This window comes from Crotalus tigris, unplaced genomic scaffold, assembly GCF_016545835.1.
Source record: "Crotalus tigris isolate CLP2741 ecotype Arizona unplaced genomic scaffold, ASM1654583v1 scf7180000017765.3138416, whole genome shotgun sequence".
Lineage (NCBI taxonomy): Eukaryota > Metazoa > Chordata > Lepidosauria > Squamata > Viperidae > Crotalus > Crotalus tigris.
This window is the reverse complement of record NW_024096620.1, coordinates 584,240-603,792: the sequence shown is the minus strand read 5'-3', so window position 1 is coordinate 603,792 and position 19,553 is coordinate 584,240. Positions and strand designations below refer to the sequence as shown.

Sequence of the window (19,553 nt, the reverse complement as noted above, 5' to 3'; positions counted from 1 at the left end):
TTTTCCAATCTGATGGCTACTGGGTCATTCTCCAGATTTGCTGGCACAGTTTGGTTAGACATTTTATTGGTTCTTCTGTTGATTGCGGTATTTCTGCAGATATTCCATCAATTCCTGTAGCTTTCCAACTTAGTAATGAGCAGTGTGCTGGTCTAATTTCATCTTTTAATACTAAAGTACATAATGTAAATAAGGAATATAGTTTAATGTATCTTGGACAGTGACATCTTTATTGTACAGAATTGTGTTTGTTTTTTATTCTGCCTTTATTATTTTTACAAATAACTCAAGATGATAAACATATCCAACACTCCTTCCTCCTTCTATTTTCCCCACAACAACAACCCTATGAGGTGGCCTAAGAGTGGCCTAAAGTTACCTACCTGGCTTTCATGGCTAAGATGAGACTTGAACTCATGGTCTCTTGCTGTTCTTTGAATCAGTTACCAATTGCCCGTTGGCATCCTTTACTATATTTTCCTAAGCCTGAAACCTCCTTCTCAATTTGGAAAACTTTGAGAAGACTTTGTTTTTCTGTGTCTGCTTTACCGATCAGTGGATTTACCGATGTCATACTAATGCTTCTTTTCTCTTCTAGTTATTCTTGAATAACAAGATTTCTTCCTGAAATCTTTTGTCTTTTTTGGCTTCGGTTTTCTTGGCAATTACCACTGTTTCATCTGATATCATATTTGTTTTCTTTCCCTTTTTGCCTTTGGCAGTCTCTTTTCTCTTTTATTATACCATACAACAATTTAATTATTTATTTGGTTTCTGTAGCTTCCCATCTCAACAAGGATTCTTGTGATATTTGCACAGCTTTTTAATTGATCTACCTCAAAAAGCTGATGATTTGGTTCTAAAAAATCATAGCATAGTTATTAGCATTTTAATTTTTAGTTTTTCAGTATTAATATTAATTTTATGTAATCCATCCATAAGATGATAGGCAAGAATCTTATGTGTTTTTAGATGAATAATCCCTGAAGTTATCAATCAAGATTGTTCTACAGCTTTGAATCTTTTCTTCTTTAACAGAATGCAGGAAAGAAAACCTGAAAAAATAACCTGGCTCTTCAGGAAAGCTTCTATGGATATGAAAGTTTATCCTAAACTAGAGATAGCATGGCCAATAGAAACAAATAATTAACAAAAGTGATGCAATGCTTCTAATCCTATCTCTGGCAATTTATAAGCCATTCAGAGCCCATGGGAATCAGCAACAAGTAAGTCCAAGTAAATAAATAAACTGGTCACTGTAAATGAAGCAGGTTGATTGCGTGATAAAAGCACAGCAGTCACCTTATTCCTCTGTTGCAGGAAATGTTTTGATATTTTTTTCAAGAAACAAAATACGGTTGCCCATTGTAATCACGACTCATTGTTTCCAAAGTTAATCTAGGGGACAAAAATGCTTATTCGTTTTTAAACTTTGTCCCGAATAAAAACTGAGGAGGAAATTCTGATTTGTATATAGGTAGTGCTCAACATACAACCACAAATGAGACCAGAATTTCCATTGTTAAGCAAGGCGATTGTTAAGTAAGTTGCAGCCATTTTATGACCTTTTTTTGCTATGGTTGTTAAGCAAATCAGTTCAATTGTTAAGTGAATCATGTGATCTTTAAATGAATCTGGCTTTAACCATTGATTTTGCTTGCTGGAAGTCAACTGGGAAGGTTGTAAATGATGGTCACAAGACACCCCCCCAGGGCACTGCAACCATTGTAAATACATACCAGATGCCCAGCTATCAAATTTTTATTACAGTATATTCCGGCGTATAAGACAACTGGGCGTATAAGACGACCCCCAACTTTTGAGAAGATTTTCAGGCTTTAAAAAGTCATCTTATATGCCAAAAAATACAGTACAATATTGAATTTCTGTTTATAGATGAGCACAATAGGAGCTCCTTTGCTGCTAGAAAGCTTTGTCCTGTTAATGCTTATTTCTGTAAAAAAATAGGGCTGGCCACTAGGGGGCAGATTGGTTTTAAATTCAGAGAACAGCTACCCGTATATTCCTGCGTATAAGACGACCCCTGACTTTTGAGAAGATTTTCAGGCTTTAGAAAGTCATCTTATACACTGGAAAATACGGTACATGATTGTGGGGATACTGTGATGGTTGTAATGGTAACAATTGGTTGCAAGGCATATTTTCAATGGTGTTGTAACTTTGAATGATCACTAAATGAATGGTCATAAGCTGAGGACTACATGTATATACCTGCCCTTTAAAAAAAAAAACTGTAGGAAAACTTTCCTACAAACAATACGAAATTTTATTCAGAAAGATAATTGAAAAAGTGCCATTAGTATTTAAGATATTTCTAAATAAAGTATACAATGAATATTTAATCTAATTGATTACTAAAGGGCAAACTTCTTACCTTTGGACCAGGTAATCCAACTCCTATGGAACCCTTTGGTCCTGGTGAACCGTGAATTCCTTGCTCTCCCTGAAAATAATACGTAAGAGTAATTCCAAATGTATCTTTGCAAAAGATCTATTTTGTACCATAATATTTATCAGGCTAAAAAAAAATCTTCGCTTTCTGTGTTTATTTAGGGGAAAGGATTTTGTAGATCCTGAAAAGGCTGGCCTTTAATTCTCATAATGTTTGATCACTGGCTCTGCCAACTGAGCTGATGGAAATTAAGCGTATAGAGGTGCATAGTCTTTGGCCTGATTCTAAGTCATTTTATGTTCCAATGAAGAAGTGATTTAGCTTTATGTCTCTTGAGCGTGGACTTCAATGTACCTATAACTATGTCTGTTAAATAGCAATCTTTATTAAAGTTACAGAAAGCAAACATATAAGAACCTTCTCTATAGTTATTGAGGTTTGAGTTATTATATTTCTCTCAATAGCACAGCTTCAATGTCAATTGCCTACAGAACCACTGAGTTAATATAAACAAAACTCAAACAATTATGGATTTGTGGATTTGTGTTTCCAGGGAACAGTTTCATATCTACAAGCTCAAGGACTGGAACATAGGTGTTTTATAATGCTATAGTTACTGAACAACAGGAAGCAATTTTCTTTTGAAAAATCTCCAAACAGCTGAATCCTGGGGTTTTAAGAAAATACAAGGAAAGCCAGAATTCTCATATCCCTTTGGCTAAATGAGACCATTTCCCCAGAAAACTGACAGATGCAAATATCTCTTCATCTTTTGCAAATAATAAAAATAGAGCTCTGCAGCAGGTTCCCTTGCTTTGGGCTTTTTCAACAATAGTGGCAATATAAGGAGGGATTCTGCCCTTGAGAAATTGTGGGAGAAGTTCTCTTCACCACTACTTTTCTCATTATAAGTTTGCTAAAGAAATTAGAAAAGCATTTGTGGTCGTTATAGATAATAGTGGAGACAAAATGGCTTGTGTGTGTGGTTTTTTTTTTTTTTTTTTTTACTTTTTGGCATTGAATTTTAAGGTACAAAAGCAAGAGAGTGAGAGAAAGAATGAAAGAGAAAGAAAGAAGGGGGGATAGTCTATATCAATGTTCAAGGATATATTCAGTTAGATCATTGTCTTCCCTAATAGTTATAAATCAACTCCACAAAATTCAGATTGTCTAAATCTCAGCAGGCATCTATTTGCACATGCTAATTTGTATACATTGGCACAAATTTGGACTACTATGTTATCATAATGGGAAAGTCAGTCTTAATATTGATTAGTACTTTTAGGCTATCTATTTTCTTTCTTTGTCTTAAATTCAGTTACAATTGTTAACCCTTTAAATAAAGAGTATGGATCTGCTAACCTTCCAAATATTGTCAAACTACAGGGCCCAACATTTGTACCTTAAATCACATTGGCTGAATCTGATAGGAACTCTAATTCAAGCACATCTAGAAGGCAACTAGCTCCCCACCTTGAAACAGGGAATATTTTCACATACAAGAAGACCTCCTGGCAATATTTTAGCTATTGATGCTGGACTATCCTCTAAAAAATAGGGCCATAGTATTAGGATATATTTAAGAATTTAAGTTGATATAATTGTGATTGATTTGAGATCTATCAATTAGTTGGAGTTTTAAAATTCAAGGAAATGGCAGTAATAAAACAAATATCTATGCAAAACATGGAAGGAATAATTTACTTTCAAAAGCCTTCCCTAGCATTAATATTCTTACCTTATTTCCTTGTATGCTATCTCCTGGAGCACCTGGAGATCCAGGAAAACCCTTTTGCCCCATAATACCCTATTTAAAAAAAAAAGGGGGGGGGGGGTAACAGAAAAACTTTTTAAGAAATTCCCAAACCTCACTAGAAGTCAAAAGAAACAGACCCAACAAAAGAGGAGGTGGAATTGCATTATACATAAAAGATCACTACATGTGTACAAAAATACACAAAACCAAGGATGAAAACATCCTAGAATCCATATGGGTCAATATAAAAGGAAAACAGAATGACATTGCTATAGGCCAGTGGTGGTGAACCTATGGCATGGGTGCCAGAGGCGGCACTCAGAGCCCTCTCTGTGGGCACACGCACTGCCACTGCCAGCAGCTTGTGCAGGTCCATTAAGCTGCCACTGCTGCCCGGAGCAGCAGCCCCACCCGGCACAAAGGAGGTGAAGCAGCCAGCTAGCAAGCTCGAGTAAAGGTGGTAGAGCATGCCCACACCCAGCAAGCCAAAGGCCACTCTGAGCAGGAAAAGCCAGATCCCCATCAGTGCCATGGCCCCCCAGTCCCAGCTAGGATTGCGTGCCTCCTTCCCATCTATGCTGGGCCTCCTACCCACCACCCCACCCACCAGAGACCCCCTGAATCTCCCGCAACCCTGCCTGGCCCCCATAGGCATCTCCCCATGAGCAATATCAAGGTGGCCATGCTCACCCCAGCCACGCCTGCCCAGTCTGCTGTGACAAGTGCAGCCATGCCCACCCAATGGGCCACGCCCACCCCGCTGAGGGCACCACAATGCTGATGCAGCCCTGGCACTTTGTGATAAATAAGTAAGTTTTGGGTTGTGGTTTGGGCACTCAGTTTCTGCTATAGGCGTGTACTACAGGCCACCCAACCAAGCAGGAGAAATAGATAAACTCTTTGCCAATCAATTAACAAATGTATGTAGGAAACATACCACAGTAGTAATGGGAGACTTTAACTACCCTGATATCAACTGGGAGACAAACACTACAGCAAGTGGGAGATTGAACAGATTTCTAACCAACTTAGCTAACAGTTTTGTCACCCAAAAGGTAGAGGAGGGAACTAGAGGTAAAGCTATACTAGACCTAATTCTTACTAATAGAGAAGAAGTGATAAAGGGAGTTGAAACTGCTGGAACCTTGGGCAAGAGTGACCACGTCATACTGGAATTCAATATAATGCAAATACAGAAAATAGAATATAATCCAACCAGTGTCTTAAACTTTAAAAGAGCTGATTTTAACAAACTCAGAGAAAGTCTAAGTAAAATTTCATGGATAAAAATCCTAAAGGGGAAAACAACTCAAAAAGCGTGGGAAATACTGAAAAATACAATCATAAAAGCTCAGTCCAACACAATATCACTAAAAAAGAAAAACAAGAAATTCAAGAATAGTTGCACAAAGATCTCTCTAATAAACTGAAAGACAAAAAGAATAAGTACAAATAATGGAAAGAGAAACACATAACTAAGACAAAATATCAGCAGAGAGCCTGAATCTGCAAGGATGAAATCAGAAGGGAAAAGGCTCAGAATGAACAAATACTTGCAACAAAAGTCAAAGATAATTGAAAAAAAAACTCTTTCAACATATAAATAACAAAAAAAGTCAAGGAAACAGTCAGTCCACTAAAGAGAGAAGATGGCAAGGATGTAACAGGCAGAAGAAAGAAAGCAGAACTGCTCAACTCATTCTTTACATCAGTCTTCACACAACAAGAAACTATAGAGCAGGCATGTCAAACTTCCAGCCTGCCGAATGGATGCGTCATGCTGAAACTGCACCCACCTCATTGCCCGCAATGGGGAAAAAGTTGTTAAACGTCACATGATGTCACGTGATGTCACAATTTGACATGCCTGCTATAGACCAACCTACCAAAAAACATAAGTGTAAAAGATGGACTAGAAACAAAAATTAAAATAAGCAAGAAAATGATAAGAGAACACCTATCCGACCTTGATGAATATAAATTACCAGGACTTGACAGATTACATCCCAGAGTTCTGAAGAAGCTGGCAGATGTTATCTCAGAATCATTGTACCATATCTTTAAAAAATCATGGAGCACTGAGGAATTACCAGAGGAATGGAAAAGAGCTGATGTGGTTCCCATTTTCAAAAAAGGAAAAAAAAACAGACCCAGGAAACTACAGACCAATTAGTCTGACATCAATACCTGGGAAGATACTGGAAAAAATAATAAAAAAACACATCTGTGAACATTTAGAAGCAAATAAAATTATAACTAGTAGCCAGCATGGATTTGTTAAAAATAGATCATGTCAAACCAATCTTATTTCATTCTTTGACAAAGTGACAAATCTAGTCCAACTCCCTGCTCAGGCAGGAAACGCTATACCATTTCAGACAAATGGCTGTCCAGTCTCTTCTTAAAAACTTCCCGTGCTGGAACATTCACCACTTTTGGAGGCAGGTTGTTCCACTGATTAATTGTTCTAACTGTCAGGAAGTTTCTCCTTAGTTCTAGATTGCTTCTCTCCTTGATTAGTTTCCACCCGTTGCTTCTTGTCCTGCCTTCAGGCGCCTTGGAAAATAGCTTGACTCCCTCTTCTTTGGGGCAAACCCTGAGATATTGGAACATTGCTATCATGTCCCCCCCTCATCCTTCTCTTCATTAAACTAGACATACCCAATTCCAGCAGCCTTTCCTTATATGCTTTAGCCTAATCATCTTTGTTGCTCTTCTCTGTAATCTTTCTAGAGTCTCAACATCTTTTTTACATCGTCGTGACCAAAACTGGATGCAGTATTCCAAGTGTGGCCTTACCAAGGCATTGTAAAGTGGCATTAATACTTCACGTGATCTTGATTCTATCCCTGTTAATGCAGCCCAGCACTGTGTTGGCCTTTTTGGCAGCTGCAGCACACTGCTGGCTCATATTTAAGTGATTGTCCACTAGGACTCCGAGGTCCCTCTCACAGTTATTACTATTGAGCAAGGTACCCCCTATACTATACCTGTACTTTTGGTTTTTCTTGCCTAAATGTAGAACCTTACTTTTTTCACCATTGAATTTCATTTTGTTAGATAGCGCCCAGTGTTCAAGTCTGTCCAGATCCTTCTGTATCCTAAGCCTGTCTTCTGGAGTGTTGGCTATTCCTGCCAGTTTGGTGTCGTCTGCAAATTTGATGATTTCCCCATCTATCCCCTCGTCCAGATCGTTGATGAAGATGTTGAAGAGCACTGGGCCCAGAACAGAGCGCTGGGGCACCCCACTACACACTTGCCTCCATGTAGATGCGGTTCCATTGAGGACCACATGCTGAGTACAGCCGGTCAGCCAGCTACGGATCCATCTGGTGGTGATGCTGTCTAACCCACATTTTTCTATCTTATCAAGTAGTAGGTTGTGATCTACTTTATCAAATGCCTTACTGAAGGCATTTAGACTTCAGCAAGGCATTTGACAAGATAGACCACAACCTATTTCTTGGTAAGTTAGAAAAATATAGAATAATAAACAGCATCACCACCAGATGGTTTTGTAAGTGGCTGACAAATCATACTCAATGACTAGTCCTTAATGGTACTACATTTATATGTAGGGAAATAACCAGTGGGATACCACAAGGTTCTGTCTTAGGCCCAGTAGTCTTCAATATTTTCAAATATATATAAAGATAAATCTGCTAAATGTTGGCAATGCAATCAAATACCAGGTTCGTATTACCACATGTGGTGGACATGTCCCAAAGCAAAAAAATATTGGAATAAAATTCATGTATGGTTGGAAGCAATGACAAAACAACATATAGATTTAAAACCAGAGATATTCTTATTATTTAGTTTTACATATTTTAACAGCAGCTAAGATAGTATATGAAAAATTTTGGAAAAATGAAGAAACTCCTACAGAGGAGAATATAATTAAAAAAATACTGGAATGCACAGAAATGGATAGATTAACATTAAAAATTAAAGAAAAAGAAGAAACAGAATATTATATGACATGGGACTTATTTTACCAATGGTTAGCTGATAAAAACAGAAGTTAGAATGTTAGAAATATGAGAATATGTGGATTATGTGAGCAAGATTTATAATGGATTAGTAAATATTTTGATTGTTATATAACTAATGTTAATGTGGGTAATACCATTTTTAATATTTTGATTGCTATTTCCTAGTATATGATTGTATTTTGATAAATTATGAATATGATGATTATTATATTTTAATACTTATATACCTAGACAACACATTATTCAATGTAGAAATTAAATTTTTAAAATAATAACACAATTTTTTTAAAAAAATATCTTCATAAATGACTTAGATGAGGGAATAGAAGGGTATCTCATTAAATTTGCAGATGACACTAAGCTGGCAGGAATAGCAAACACCCAAGAAGATAAACTCAAAATCCAAAAAGATCTTGACAGACTTGAACAATGGGCCCTATCCAACGAAATGATATTTAATGTGGAGAAAAGCAAGGTTTTACACCTGGGCAGGAAAAACCAAAGGTACAAATACAGATTAGGTGAAACCTGGCTCAAAAAAAGTAATTGTGAGAGAGACCTTGAAGTCCTAGTGCAGTGATGGCGAACCTATGGCACGTGTGCCAGAGGTGGCACTCAGAGCCCTCTCTGTGGGCACGCACACTGCAGCTACTAGCAGCTCGTGCAGGTCCATTAGGCTGCTGCCACCTGGAGCAGCAGCCCCGCCCAGCACAAAGCAGGCAAAATGGCCGGCTAGCAAGCTCGAGTAGAGATGTTAGAGCAGAGGTAGTTAACCTTGGCTCTTTTATGACTCGTGGACTTCAACTCCCAGAATTCCTGAGCCAGCTGTGCTGGCTCAGGAATTCTGGGAGTTGAAGTCCACGAGTCATAAAAGAGCCAAGGTTGACTACCCCTAAGTTAGAGTATCGAGGTGGCCACGCCTACCTGGCCACACCTACCCAGTCTGCTATGACCACCCTGGCCACGCCCACCCAGTGGGCCACACACCCCACCCTCCCTGAGGGAATCACAATGCTGATGCAGCCCTGGCACTTTGCAATAAATAAGTGGGTTTTGTGTTGCAGTTTGGGCACTCGGTCTCTAAAAGGTTCGCCATCACTGTCCTGGTGGATGATCACTTAAACGTAAGTCAGCAGTGTGTGGCAGCAGCCAAAAAAGCTAATACAATCCTTGGTTGTATAAACACAGACACAGAATCAAAATCACGTGAAGTATTAATACTATTTTATAAAGCCACATCTGGAATACTACATCTAGTTTTGGTCATCACATTACAAAATAATGTTGAGACTTTGAAAAAAAATGGAAAGAAGAACAACTAAGATGATTAAAAGTCTGGAGACTAAAAGATATGAAGAATGGTGGCAGGATTTGGGAACGGCCAGACTAGAGAAAAGAAGGACTAAGGGGGACATGATAGCAGCATTCCAGTATTTGAGAGGCTGCCACAAGGAGGAAGGGGTCGATTTATTTTCCAAAACACCAGAAAGCAAGACAAGAAACAATGGATGGAAACTAATCAAGGAGAGAAGCAACCTGGAATTAAGGAGAAACTTTCTAACACTGACGAACCAGTGGAACAGCTTGCCTTTAGACATTGTGGGTGCTTCATCACTCTAAGTTTTTAAGAAGAGACTGAACAGCTACTTGTCTGAAATTATATAGGGACCCCTGCTTGAGCATGGGGCTAGAGTAGAAGACCTCCAAGGTCCCTTCCAGCTCTATTCTGATTATTATTATTTATTAAGTCTTCCAGTCAATTTTGAAAATAGAAAACCAGTAAAATTTTGATAAATTTACAATGTTATTATATTGAAGTAAAAGTAGATTCTGCTGGTCTGTCTCTGGATGATTTGCTTCAAACATTTTATATTGCTGTCATTTCACAAATATCAAAATTATTCCTACCCAACACACACAGAGACATGTACACACAGAGATACAATGACAGCCTATCTCACACAATGATCCTAGGACATTCACATCAATAAAAATAACAATATAAAAACAGACCAAAATCTTCCCATCAGACAAGATTATCCATACTGTTGATCCCTTACTCATCCCAGTTTGATATAATTCTGTGACTTTCTTTTTCGGTTTATCTTAGAATCATAGAATCACAGGTTAGAAAGGACCTTGATGTCCTTTAATCAGTGAAGATAAATTCATGCCATTTTGCAGAAAGTCAGTTTTTTATTGAAAACTTCCAGTGATGGAGCATCACTGGGGGTAGGATATTCCACTATTTAATAACTTTAAACCAGTGGTTCTCAAGCTATGGGTCGTGACCCCATTTGGGGTCGAACGACCATTTCACGGGGGTTGCCAAACAACGCAGTCTACCATTTTTCCCCCTTTTCCTTAGCTGTGCTACTCCCTTTTATTCTATTGGCTTTTGAAAGCCAATAGAATAGACTCTCTTGAATAGAATCTAATTCTATTGGCTTTCAAAAGCCAATAGAAATTGTCCAGGCTGTCTCTGCCCTGCTGAGCCCACCAAAAGCCTGGTGCTGCAAGTTGTCTGCAGCGAAGGTGAGCTGTCTGGAAGTTTCCACCCCTCCCTGCTGAGCAACTACTAAAAATGTAAGTAAAAGAGGGCCAGGGGTGGGAGATCGGCGGGCGCAGGGAGGGTTGCTGGTGCGCGTGGGGCCCGGTGGGTGCCTTACCTCCCTTGGGCTGGGCCAGCTGGTGGCCCAGCCAGTGGTTGGCCTGCTCCATCTCTGCCGCTTGCCAGCTACGCCTTGGCCGGCACAGGGGGCGGCACCACTCATGCGTAGCGCTCCCGGGCAGGGAAAGTCCTCGACTTACAACCGGTTGGGTAGTCCTCGACTTACGACCGGTTGGGTAGTCCTCGACTTACGACCAGTTGGGTAGTCCTCGATTTACAACCGGTTGGGGGTCGCGGCATTAAAAAGGTTGAGAACCACTGCTTTAAACATTATTTCAAGTTTTGATCTCTCTGTGTTAAGTTTCTACCTGCTGATCCTTGTCTTGCACTTGGGTGCTCTGAATAATAAGTCCATACCTTCTTCCGGCTGAAATCCCTTTATACAATATGTGTGTGAGGTGACTGGTGTCATATATCCATTTAGTCTTCCCTTCGTTAGGCTAAAATTACCAAGTCCTTTAACCTCTCGTAGCATTTAGCATCCAAGCCCATTATTATCTTTCTTGTTCTACTATGCACTCTTTCTTGTTCCACAGAACTATTTTTGTATGGACAAAAATGGGACATACCGTATATGCCGGCGTACAAGGCGACCCGACGTATAAGACGACCCCCGTCTTTATCGCCGGGCCGCATTCCTAGAACGTCATCTTATACACCGGAAACTACCAGTATTTCTGGCGTATAAGACGACTCGGCGTATAAGACGACCCCTGTCTTTGGCGCTGATTTCAGCGCTCGCGGAAGTCGCCTTAAACGCCGGCATTTACGGTAATATTCCTGGTGTAGTGTGAGCAATGCACATAGACTAGCATTAACACATCTTTTGATTTTGACATTGTACTTTTATTAATGCAACCCAATACTACATTGGCTATTTTGGCAGCTGGAGAACATTGCAACTAGTACATAATTGGTGATTGTACTAATATACACAGACCTTACCATAGTTATTATTCCTTAGCCAGGTATACCTATCTGGCTTTTCTTATCTAAGCATTCCTTCTTTCTAAGTGCTTTGGTTTCTATTTTGTTCAGTGCTATCTCTGTCTTTTGTACCTATTTTAATATTATGTTCTTTGTAGCTAGACCTTTGCCTGCTTTTTTTTGTTCCTTGTAGGCTATTTTGATTTACATTTGATGAAATAATTTTGTTTACCATTGCCATTGCCCACAGTCCTTAAACTTAATATACACATTGTGCATTATCACAAGGATAAATACTCATACATTCTTATGATGAAGATTCATATTCTAGTAATATCCTAATTAGTTTTAGTTTCTGTCAAATTTTACATAGTAAGCCTGGTCTTTTAGCTCTGTTTGGATTTTATCAAATATGCACACTAGGTAAATAGTCCAACTCACTTGTAATTTTGCACTAGTCATTCCCTCTCAGCATAACCTAACTCACAGTGTTGCTGTTGTGGGGACAAAAAGAAAAAGGATCCCCACATACATCATCTTGAGTTCTTGGAGGAAAAGTAAGTTATAAATCTAACAAATATCACTACCTCTCTCCTCCTCATTACAAATAGACTGTGCTTAGTGATAATTCATTTAGTGAACGTTTGAATCTACATCACTGAAAAAAGTGACTTACAACTGGTCCTTGCTCTTATGGCTGTCACAGTATATCTGCCTTCACAAGATCACAATTTGATTGCTTGGCAACTGTTGCACATTTATAACTATTGCAGCATCTTGCAGTCATGTGATTTCCATTGATGACCTTCCCAAATCACAAGGTCATATGATGTGCTGCTTATCAATTGCAAGTGGTCACTTAATGATCAATGCAGGAAAAACTGTCACTAAGTGGGCAATTATGTTTTGCTTAATGATCATTTCACTTAGTAATGGAGTTGTGATCTCAGTTAGGTTATTATATGGGGACTGGCTATCTTGTTGTTGTGTTTTTCCAGATTACTTGTCAGAATCCAATTATATTTCATCTTTAATTATCAAACATAGAAACTCCCAATTCTGCCTTCTCTGGATTCTGCCATAAGAGGGAGAAAAGGGGGAGAGCAAAGGGGCTTTATGGCCCTCACTTCCTTCAGCACACTTCAAAGGACTGAATGTGTGTTTATTGTGGCCTCTAAGCTTTAACATATCAAAGAAGAGTAATTGCCTTTCATGTAGTTATCTGAAGTCTCCATCCAGACGGAAGAAGAAAGGGGATGGAATTGTGATACTTGAAACTATCACTGGAAGGGGGGTTGATTGGGTGGGACTACTGGGGAACCCCTTAAAACCTTGAATGGGAGAGCTTGAACCCCAAGTCCTGTCTAGCATGCCTGCAACCATTTTCTCTTAATAAAGGATTCCTGTTGGAAGAGCTATTCCAAGAGTTCTGTCTTCTTAAGATGCAAAGTGGGGTGGGTCCTTACATTAGACAGGACTTGCAAAATTAATCCACCTGGAAGGTAGACCCTTGCCGGGGGATTTTGCACAAATTTACCATGTCAGACAACGAAGCAAGAGAGGGAGAAAACTCCCTGGAAAGAGAGCCGCTGACCCAGTTGGAACCTTGCCAGATGTTGGGATCCGAGAGGCCAGATTTCTCAGAAGAAGAAGTGGTGGAGACACAGGACCACAAGCCTCGCTGGTCGATGGGCGTTGGAAAGAAAAGCGAGTGGGGAAAGGAATCAAGAAAAGTGACCCTGAGACGGGGGACCAAGCAACCAGAATGGAAGCAGGAGATGGAGAAATCCCTGCACGCAAGTGAAGAGGGAGGAAGCTGTATGCCGTACTCAGACTGGATCCTAGAGAGAGCTATTGACCTGATGAAGAGAACTCTCAGCTCCCTAGGAGAGGAGATTCCTGAGCCCTACGCCCGCCCCAGTTCCTGGAGCCACAAAGGGAGAGACACCGAGGGGGACGTGGAACCTGCAACCCCAGGGACATTTACTGATCCAGGAGCTCCCACCCCCTACCGGACCACAGATGGAAATCTGGACGGAAGACACTACCACCCACAATGGAGGCACCGATCCATTCCAAGACGTCCACCGTTGGAGGTGAAATTCAAAGGGGAGCCAACACGCTTGGGGTTTTTCCTAACCCAAGTCCTCAGCTACATGGAGGAATATGGGCAGGACATCCCCAGCGACAAAGCCCGCATCCGGATCGTGCAATCTGCCCTGGATGGACCAGCTGCAGATTGGGTGGTGAACCTGCATGACTCCAATGCCCCAGAACTCAGTAACTTCAACCGTTTCATGTCCTCGTTGAGAAGACGATTTGAAGACCCCCTGGCTGATCGCAAAGCCCGTGAAAGAATAACAACGATGAGGCAGGGCAAACGCCCAGTGGCTGAGTATACACAAGAATTCCGAGCCATTGCCAGCAAACTGAATTGGCCAGAAGACATCCTCCTTGGCCGTTTCAAAGACGGACTAAACTATGATCTATATGATGCTTGCCTGCCCCGAGGAGACCCACATCGACTTGAGGAATGGTACGTCTTGGCAGAGGAAGCAGAGATCGACATATTGAAGAGGCATCGCCGAGGAAAACAATGGAGCCGCCCCCCGCCTGAGCTGACACACCAACCGGTGAAATCATCGGATACAGCCAAGAAGCAGATGGGGTGTTTCAAGTGCGGAAGAGAAGGGCATCGAGCTGTAGAATGCCGCTCAAAGGCCCCCCAGCACAACCCAGACAGATCCCCAATCAACAAACCCAGAGGGTATTCAGCTAAGCCAAAAGAAACAGCCATGAAAATGATGGAAATTGCAGAAAACCCCACCTCTGCTCACCAAGGGGAAAGAACTCCAGCCTACACCACAGGGACGGTGGATGCCTCAGATGACAGCTCGGAAGGCGAACCCCTGGTAAGTGGACGCATCACACCCATCTTCAAAACAGTGACTATATTAATCCCCCCCATGCCCGAAGCTGTGAAGGTGAAAGCCTTAATAGACTCTGGCTGCACCCGCTGCCTCATTAGCCCAACACTAGTGGGGAATCTGGGCATCCCATCCAGGAGACTGGAACAACCAATCTCATTTGGCCAGCTAGATGGATCCATAGCAGGGGGGGTGCCAGCTACCCTAGCCACTCTGCCAATACACCTCTCCCTGGGCAACCATGAAGAGGACTTAACGTTTGTGGTGACCCCAGGTATGGAATGCCCAATGATTCTAGGGATGGAATGGTTGAAAAAATGGAACCCCTGGGTAAATTGGAGGACGACAGAAATCAAATTCCCGAAGGGGGACCCTATGGACTTAAAACCCCAAGAGAGGCTACCAGAATCAAGAATAGAAAAAGCATCCATAGGAGAGGAAAAAAGATTAACAGAAATACCAGAGGAATATAGGGACCTTGCTGAAGTCTTCAGTGAGGAGAGGGCGAATGAGCTTCCCCCCCACCGACCCACAGACTGTACCATTGAATTCAAGCCTGGGGCAAAACTCCCGAAACCCAGATTATACTCCATGAGCCCAAAGGAGAAGGAGGAAATGGAAAGATTTATAAAAAAAAACCTGGAGAGAGGTTTCATTGAACCAGCTAAGCCTAAAGTGGCTGCCCCGGTCCTTTTTAGAGAGAAGAAGGATGGCTCTTTACGTTTATGCGTGGATTATAGGGCCCTGAACACAATCAGTGAAAGCAACCTATACCCGCTGCCCCTCATGAAAGACATGCTGTCACACCTATCGAAAGGGAAAATTTTTTCTAAACTAGACTTAAGGGAAGCTTACTATCGCGTGAGAATCAAGGAAGGGGACGAATGGAAGACTGCATTTAACTGCCCCATGGGGTGCTATCAATTCAAAGTCTTGCCATTTGGATTACAAGGGGGCCCTGCAGTCTTTATGCAATTAATCAATGACGTTCTAAGGGAGCACCTGTTTAAGGGGGTCCTTGTTTACTTGGACGACATTCTTATCTTTACCGAAACAAAAGAAGAACACGTCAAACTTGTCAGAGCGGTTTTAAAGAAGCTGCGAGCCGCTCACCTATATGCCAAACTCTCAAAATGCGAATTCCACCAGGAAAGGATAGACTACCTAGGCTATCGCATATCCCCACAGGGCATTGAAATGGACCCAGAGAAGGTCAGAGCAGTATTAGAATGGGCACCACCCCGCACAAGAAAGCAACTACAAAGTTTCCTGGGCTTTGCAAATTTTTACCGCCAATTCATCCCCTCATTTGCACAGATAGCCTTGCCCCTCACCAACTTACTAAAAACGAAGGGAACATCCTCAGTAAAACCTAGCCAGCCACTAACATGGACAATGGAGTGCCAAGCAGCGTTTGAGAGACTAAAGAGACTTTTTTCTGCCGAACCAGTACTAAGGCACCCAGATATGGACAAGCCCTTCATAATACAGGCAGATGCAAGTGATGTGGCAGTGGGGGCTGTGCTATTACAAGAAAATGATGATGCAGTATTGCAACCCTGTGCATATACATCTAAGAAACTCACGGAAACAGAACAGCGCTGGCCCGTATGGGAGAAGGAGGCTTATGGGATACGTTGGGCATTACTCACGTGGCGACAGTTCCTGGAAGGCAACAAAATCCCCTTCCAGGTATGGACTGATCACAAAAATTTAGAAGCCCTGAAAACTTCCAGGAAACTCAATCCCAAACAAGCCCGCTGGTCCCAGCATTTTCACCAATTCCAATTTAAGCTCAAACATTTACCAGGAAGAAAGAACTTCCTGGCAGATGCACTATCTCGCATGCCCCAATATAACAGCGCACGAACCACAGACTCTAGACCAATAATGGCAGAATCACAACTGGCAGCGCCAGTAACCACAAGAACCCAAGCCAAAATAAAACCACAACTGGACAGCCAAACTGGGATTGAATTCAGAAAAAGTTTGGAAACAGATGATTGGTTCCAGAAAAACAAACATGTGTGCACAATGAGAGACGGATTGCCTTGGGTAGGGGAAAAGTTATATATACCAACAACTCAAAGACTAACTTTCATGCAACTTTGCCATGACACAAAATCAGCAGGGCATTTTGGATTTGTAAAAACTTTACACTTAATTAAACGGCAATTTTGGTGGCCATCAATAAAAAAGGACATAGAAAGTTATGTTGCCAGCTGCCCAACCTGTGCATCAGCAAAGAGGTTGCAAGGGAAATCGCCAGGGCTGTTACAACCAGTGGCAAGTCCCTCAGCCCCCTGGAGGGAAATAGCCATGGATTTTATAGTGGAATTGCCTGAAAGCAATGGGAATACTGTTATCTGGACAGTCACGGACCTATTTTCCAAACAGGTGCACTTTATCCCTTGCCAAAAAATTCCCACTGCAAAGGCCTTAGCAAAACTTTTTATCCAGCACATTTACAGATTGCACGGGGCACCCCAACGCATCATCTCTGATAGGGGAGTGCAATTTACGTCTACATTTTGGAAGGAATTTTTATCCCTCTTAGGGACCACTCAGGGACTGACATCTAGCCATCACCCTCAGACAGATGGACAAGCGGAACGCTGCCAGTCGGTACTTGAGCAATATTTGAGATGTTTTTTAAATTTCCAACAGAGTGATTGGACGGACTTACTTCCTTTTGCAGAAGTTGCCTACAATAATGCAGTCCACTCCAGCACAGGCTACACTCCTTTTCAAATAGCCAACGGCCAAAGTTTCAACCCTATGCCAGAGTTAACCCCAAAAGAACCAACGATCCCTTCACTGAAAGAATGGATGGAAAACCTACAAAACACCTGGCCAATAGTCAGAAAATCACTAGATGAAGCTAGGCGGGCATACAAAGCACAAGCCGATAAAAAAAGGGTTGAGCCTACACCATTCATTATAGGAGAAATGGTGTACTTATCTACAAAATACCTAAAGTCCCTACAGCCCTGTAAAAAACTTGGACCAAAATATATAGGACCTTTTCCAATTAAAAGGATCATAAATCCAGTAACAGTAGAATTAGAATTACCCAAAAACCTCAGGCAAATACACCCAGTTTTTCATTGCAGCTTGCTGAAAAGAGAGCATCAGTCACCTCTACGGCCAAAAATCCCCCCCCCACCACCTCCAATCATGGTGGAGGGGGAACAACACTTCGAAATCACAAAGAGATCCACTCTAGGAGATATCGTGGAACAACTCAGTACCTAGTTGCCTGGAAACACCTCCCTTGCCTCACAAAATGAGTGGGTCCATAAACGTCACGTCAGAGCCCCGAAGCGATTGAAGAAGTTTCACACAGAGTATCCTAAAAGCCTAACCTGTACTTGTGTTTTCTTTCAGGTGGATCTCTCTTATTGTTAAGAGGGGCCGGATGTCAGAATCCAATTATATTTCATCTTTAATTATCAAACATAGAAACTCCCAATTCTGCCTTCTCTGGATTCTGCCATAAGAGGGAGAAAAGGGGGAGAGCAAGGCTTTAGGGCCCTCACTTCCTTCAGCACACTTCAAAGGACTGAATGTGTGTTTATTGTGGCCTCTAAGCTTTAACATATCAAAGAAGAGTAATTGCCTTTCATGTAGTTATCTGAAGTATCCATCCAGACGGAAGAAGAAAGGGGATGGAATTGTGATACTTGAAGAGGTGGGACTACTGGGGAGGAAACCCCAAGTCCTGTCTAGCATGCCTGCAACCATTTTCTCTTAATAAAGGATTCCTGTTGGAAGAGCTATTCCAAGAGTTCTGTCTTCTTAAGATGGGGTGGGTCCTTACATTACTTCTGTTTCTTTTTTCACCTATTGGATTAGTTATATGGGAAATGAAAGTTTCTAATGTATTCTTTGGGTCAACGTGCTCTGAGACCTTCACTGATATATGGCCAAAGTTAATCATGATTGCTTGTGATAGAGGGATGGAAAACTAATAAATCAGATGTAGAAATGTTGTATGGATGGATTTTGGATAGTTGTCACTGGATATGCAAACATTTAAGACACTTATAGTCTAGGAATCCAGACGGGAGGAATTTTCCCAAACAAATGTAGCTATTTGTAACAGGGGATGCAAATTTAATCCTATGATGAGCATATAATTTTTCTATAGTACTAATCAGTGTAGTCTGAATTATTTAAAAGTGACCTGTATTGTTCATGTGTTTCTTGATAAATATAGTCAAACATATATATCTAATTCCTAAGCTATTTTGGCCAGGATCATCACTGATCAACAATCAGTAAGGAAAACTACTAAAATCAATTCCCGTATAAAGTAGCTGTCTTTAACTTTAACAATGTCTCTCTCTTGCACATTTCTTTTGTTGGCTCTTAGGTTATAGGTGAAAAAACTGGCAAAACCAGTAAACCTGACATCTGCTGAGCTTTGCTACTAAGAAGTAAGATCATTGCATTTATTTTATTTGTTTATAAATAAATACTATTTATAAATACTAGTATAAAACTTACTGTTCCTATTACTAAAATCCTCCCTCTATTTTATGTCACTGCAGGCACCCAAGATGTGTCAACATATAACAAATTATACACATCAACAGACTGCCCTTGGATTGTGTTGGAATAAAAAAGAATATGCTATTTAACTAAATCTGCCTCTCTTGTGGACTGGGGACAAGATGAAACAATTTCATGGAAAGAAATCAGAAAAGGAACTGGCCACAGACAAAGACATCCAAGCTTAAGGTTGTTCTGGCCAATATCTTGTCCAAATTTGTGTTTTCATTATTTCTCAGAATAGGTGAGAAAGGTGTAACAATAAAATGGTCAAAGTAGATCACTCTGATCTATAAAATGTAGATTACAA

The 19,553-nt window shown here is 40.9% G+C and overlaps 1 protein-coding gene and 1 long non-coding RNA gene across 5 annotated transcripts in view; one reads left to right on the top strand and one right to left on the bottom strand.

Moving 5' to 3' along the window:
• COL28A1 (collagen type XXVIII alpha 1 chain) overlaps positions 1-19,553 on the bottom strand; it is a 111,197-nt gene that overhangs the window by 8,962 nt on the left and 82,682 nt on the right. For all 4 annotated transcript variants that reach the window (XM_039341439.1, XM_039341440.1, XM_039341438.1 and 1 more), the window contains exons 27-28: positions 4,152-4,220; positions 2,396-2,464 (exon numbers count right to left, since the gene is read on the bottom strand). In XM_039341439.1, coding sequence (XP_039197373.1) covers positions 2,396-2,464; positions 4,152-4,220 — 138 coding nt within the window. The remainder of the gene's footprint in view (positions 1-2,395; positions 2,465-4,151; positions 4,221-19,553) is intronic.
• LOC120307129 lies at positions 1,173-19,110 on the top strand. Its single transcript, XR_005556455.1, has 3 exons — positions 1,173-1,226; positions 2,407-2,477; positions 19,065-19,110. It is a non-coding gene; the product is annotated as an uncharacterized LOC120307129 (long non-coding RNA).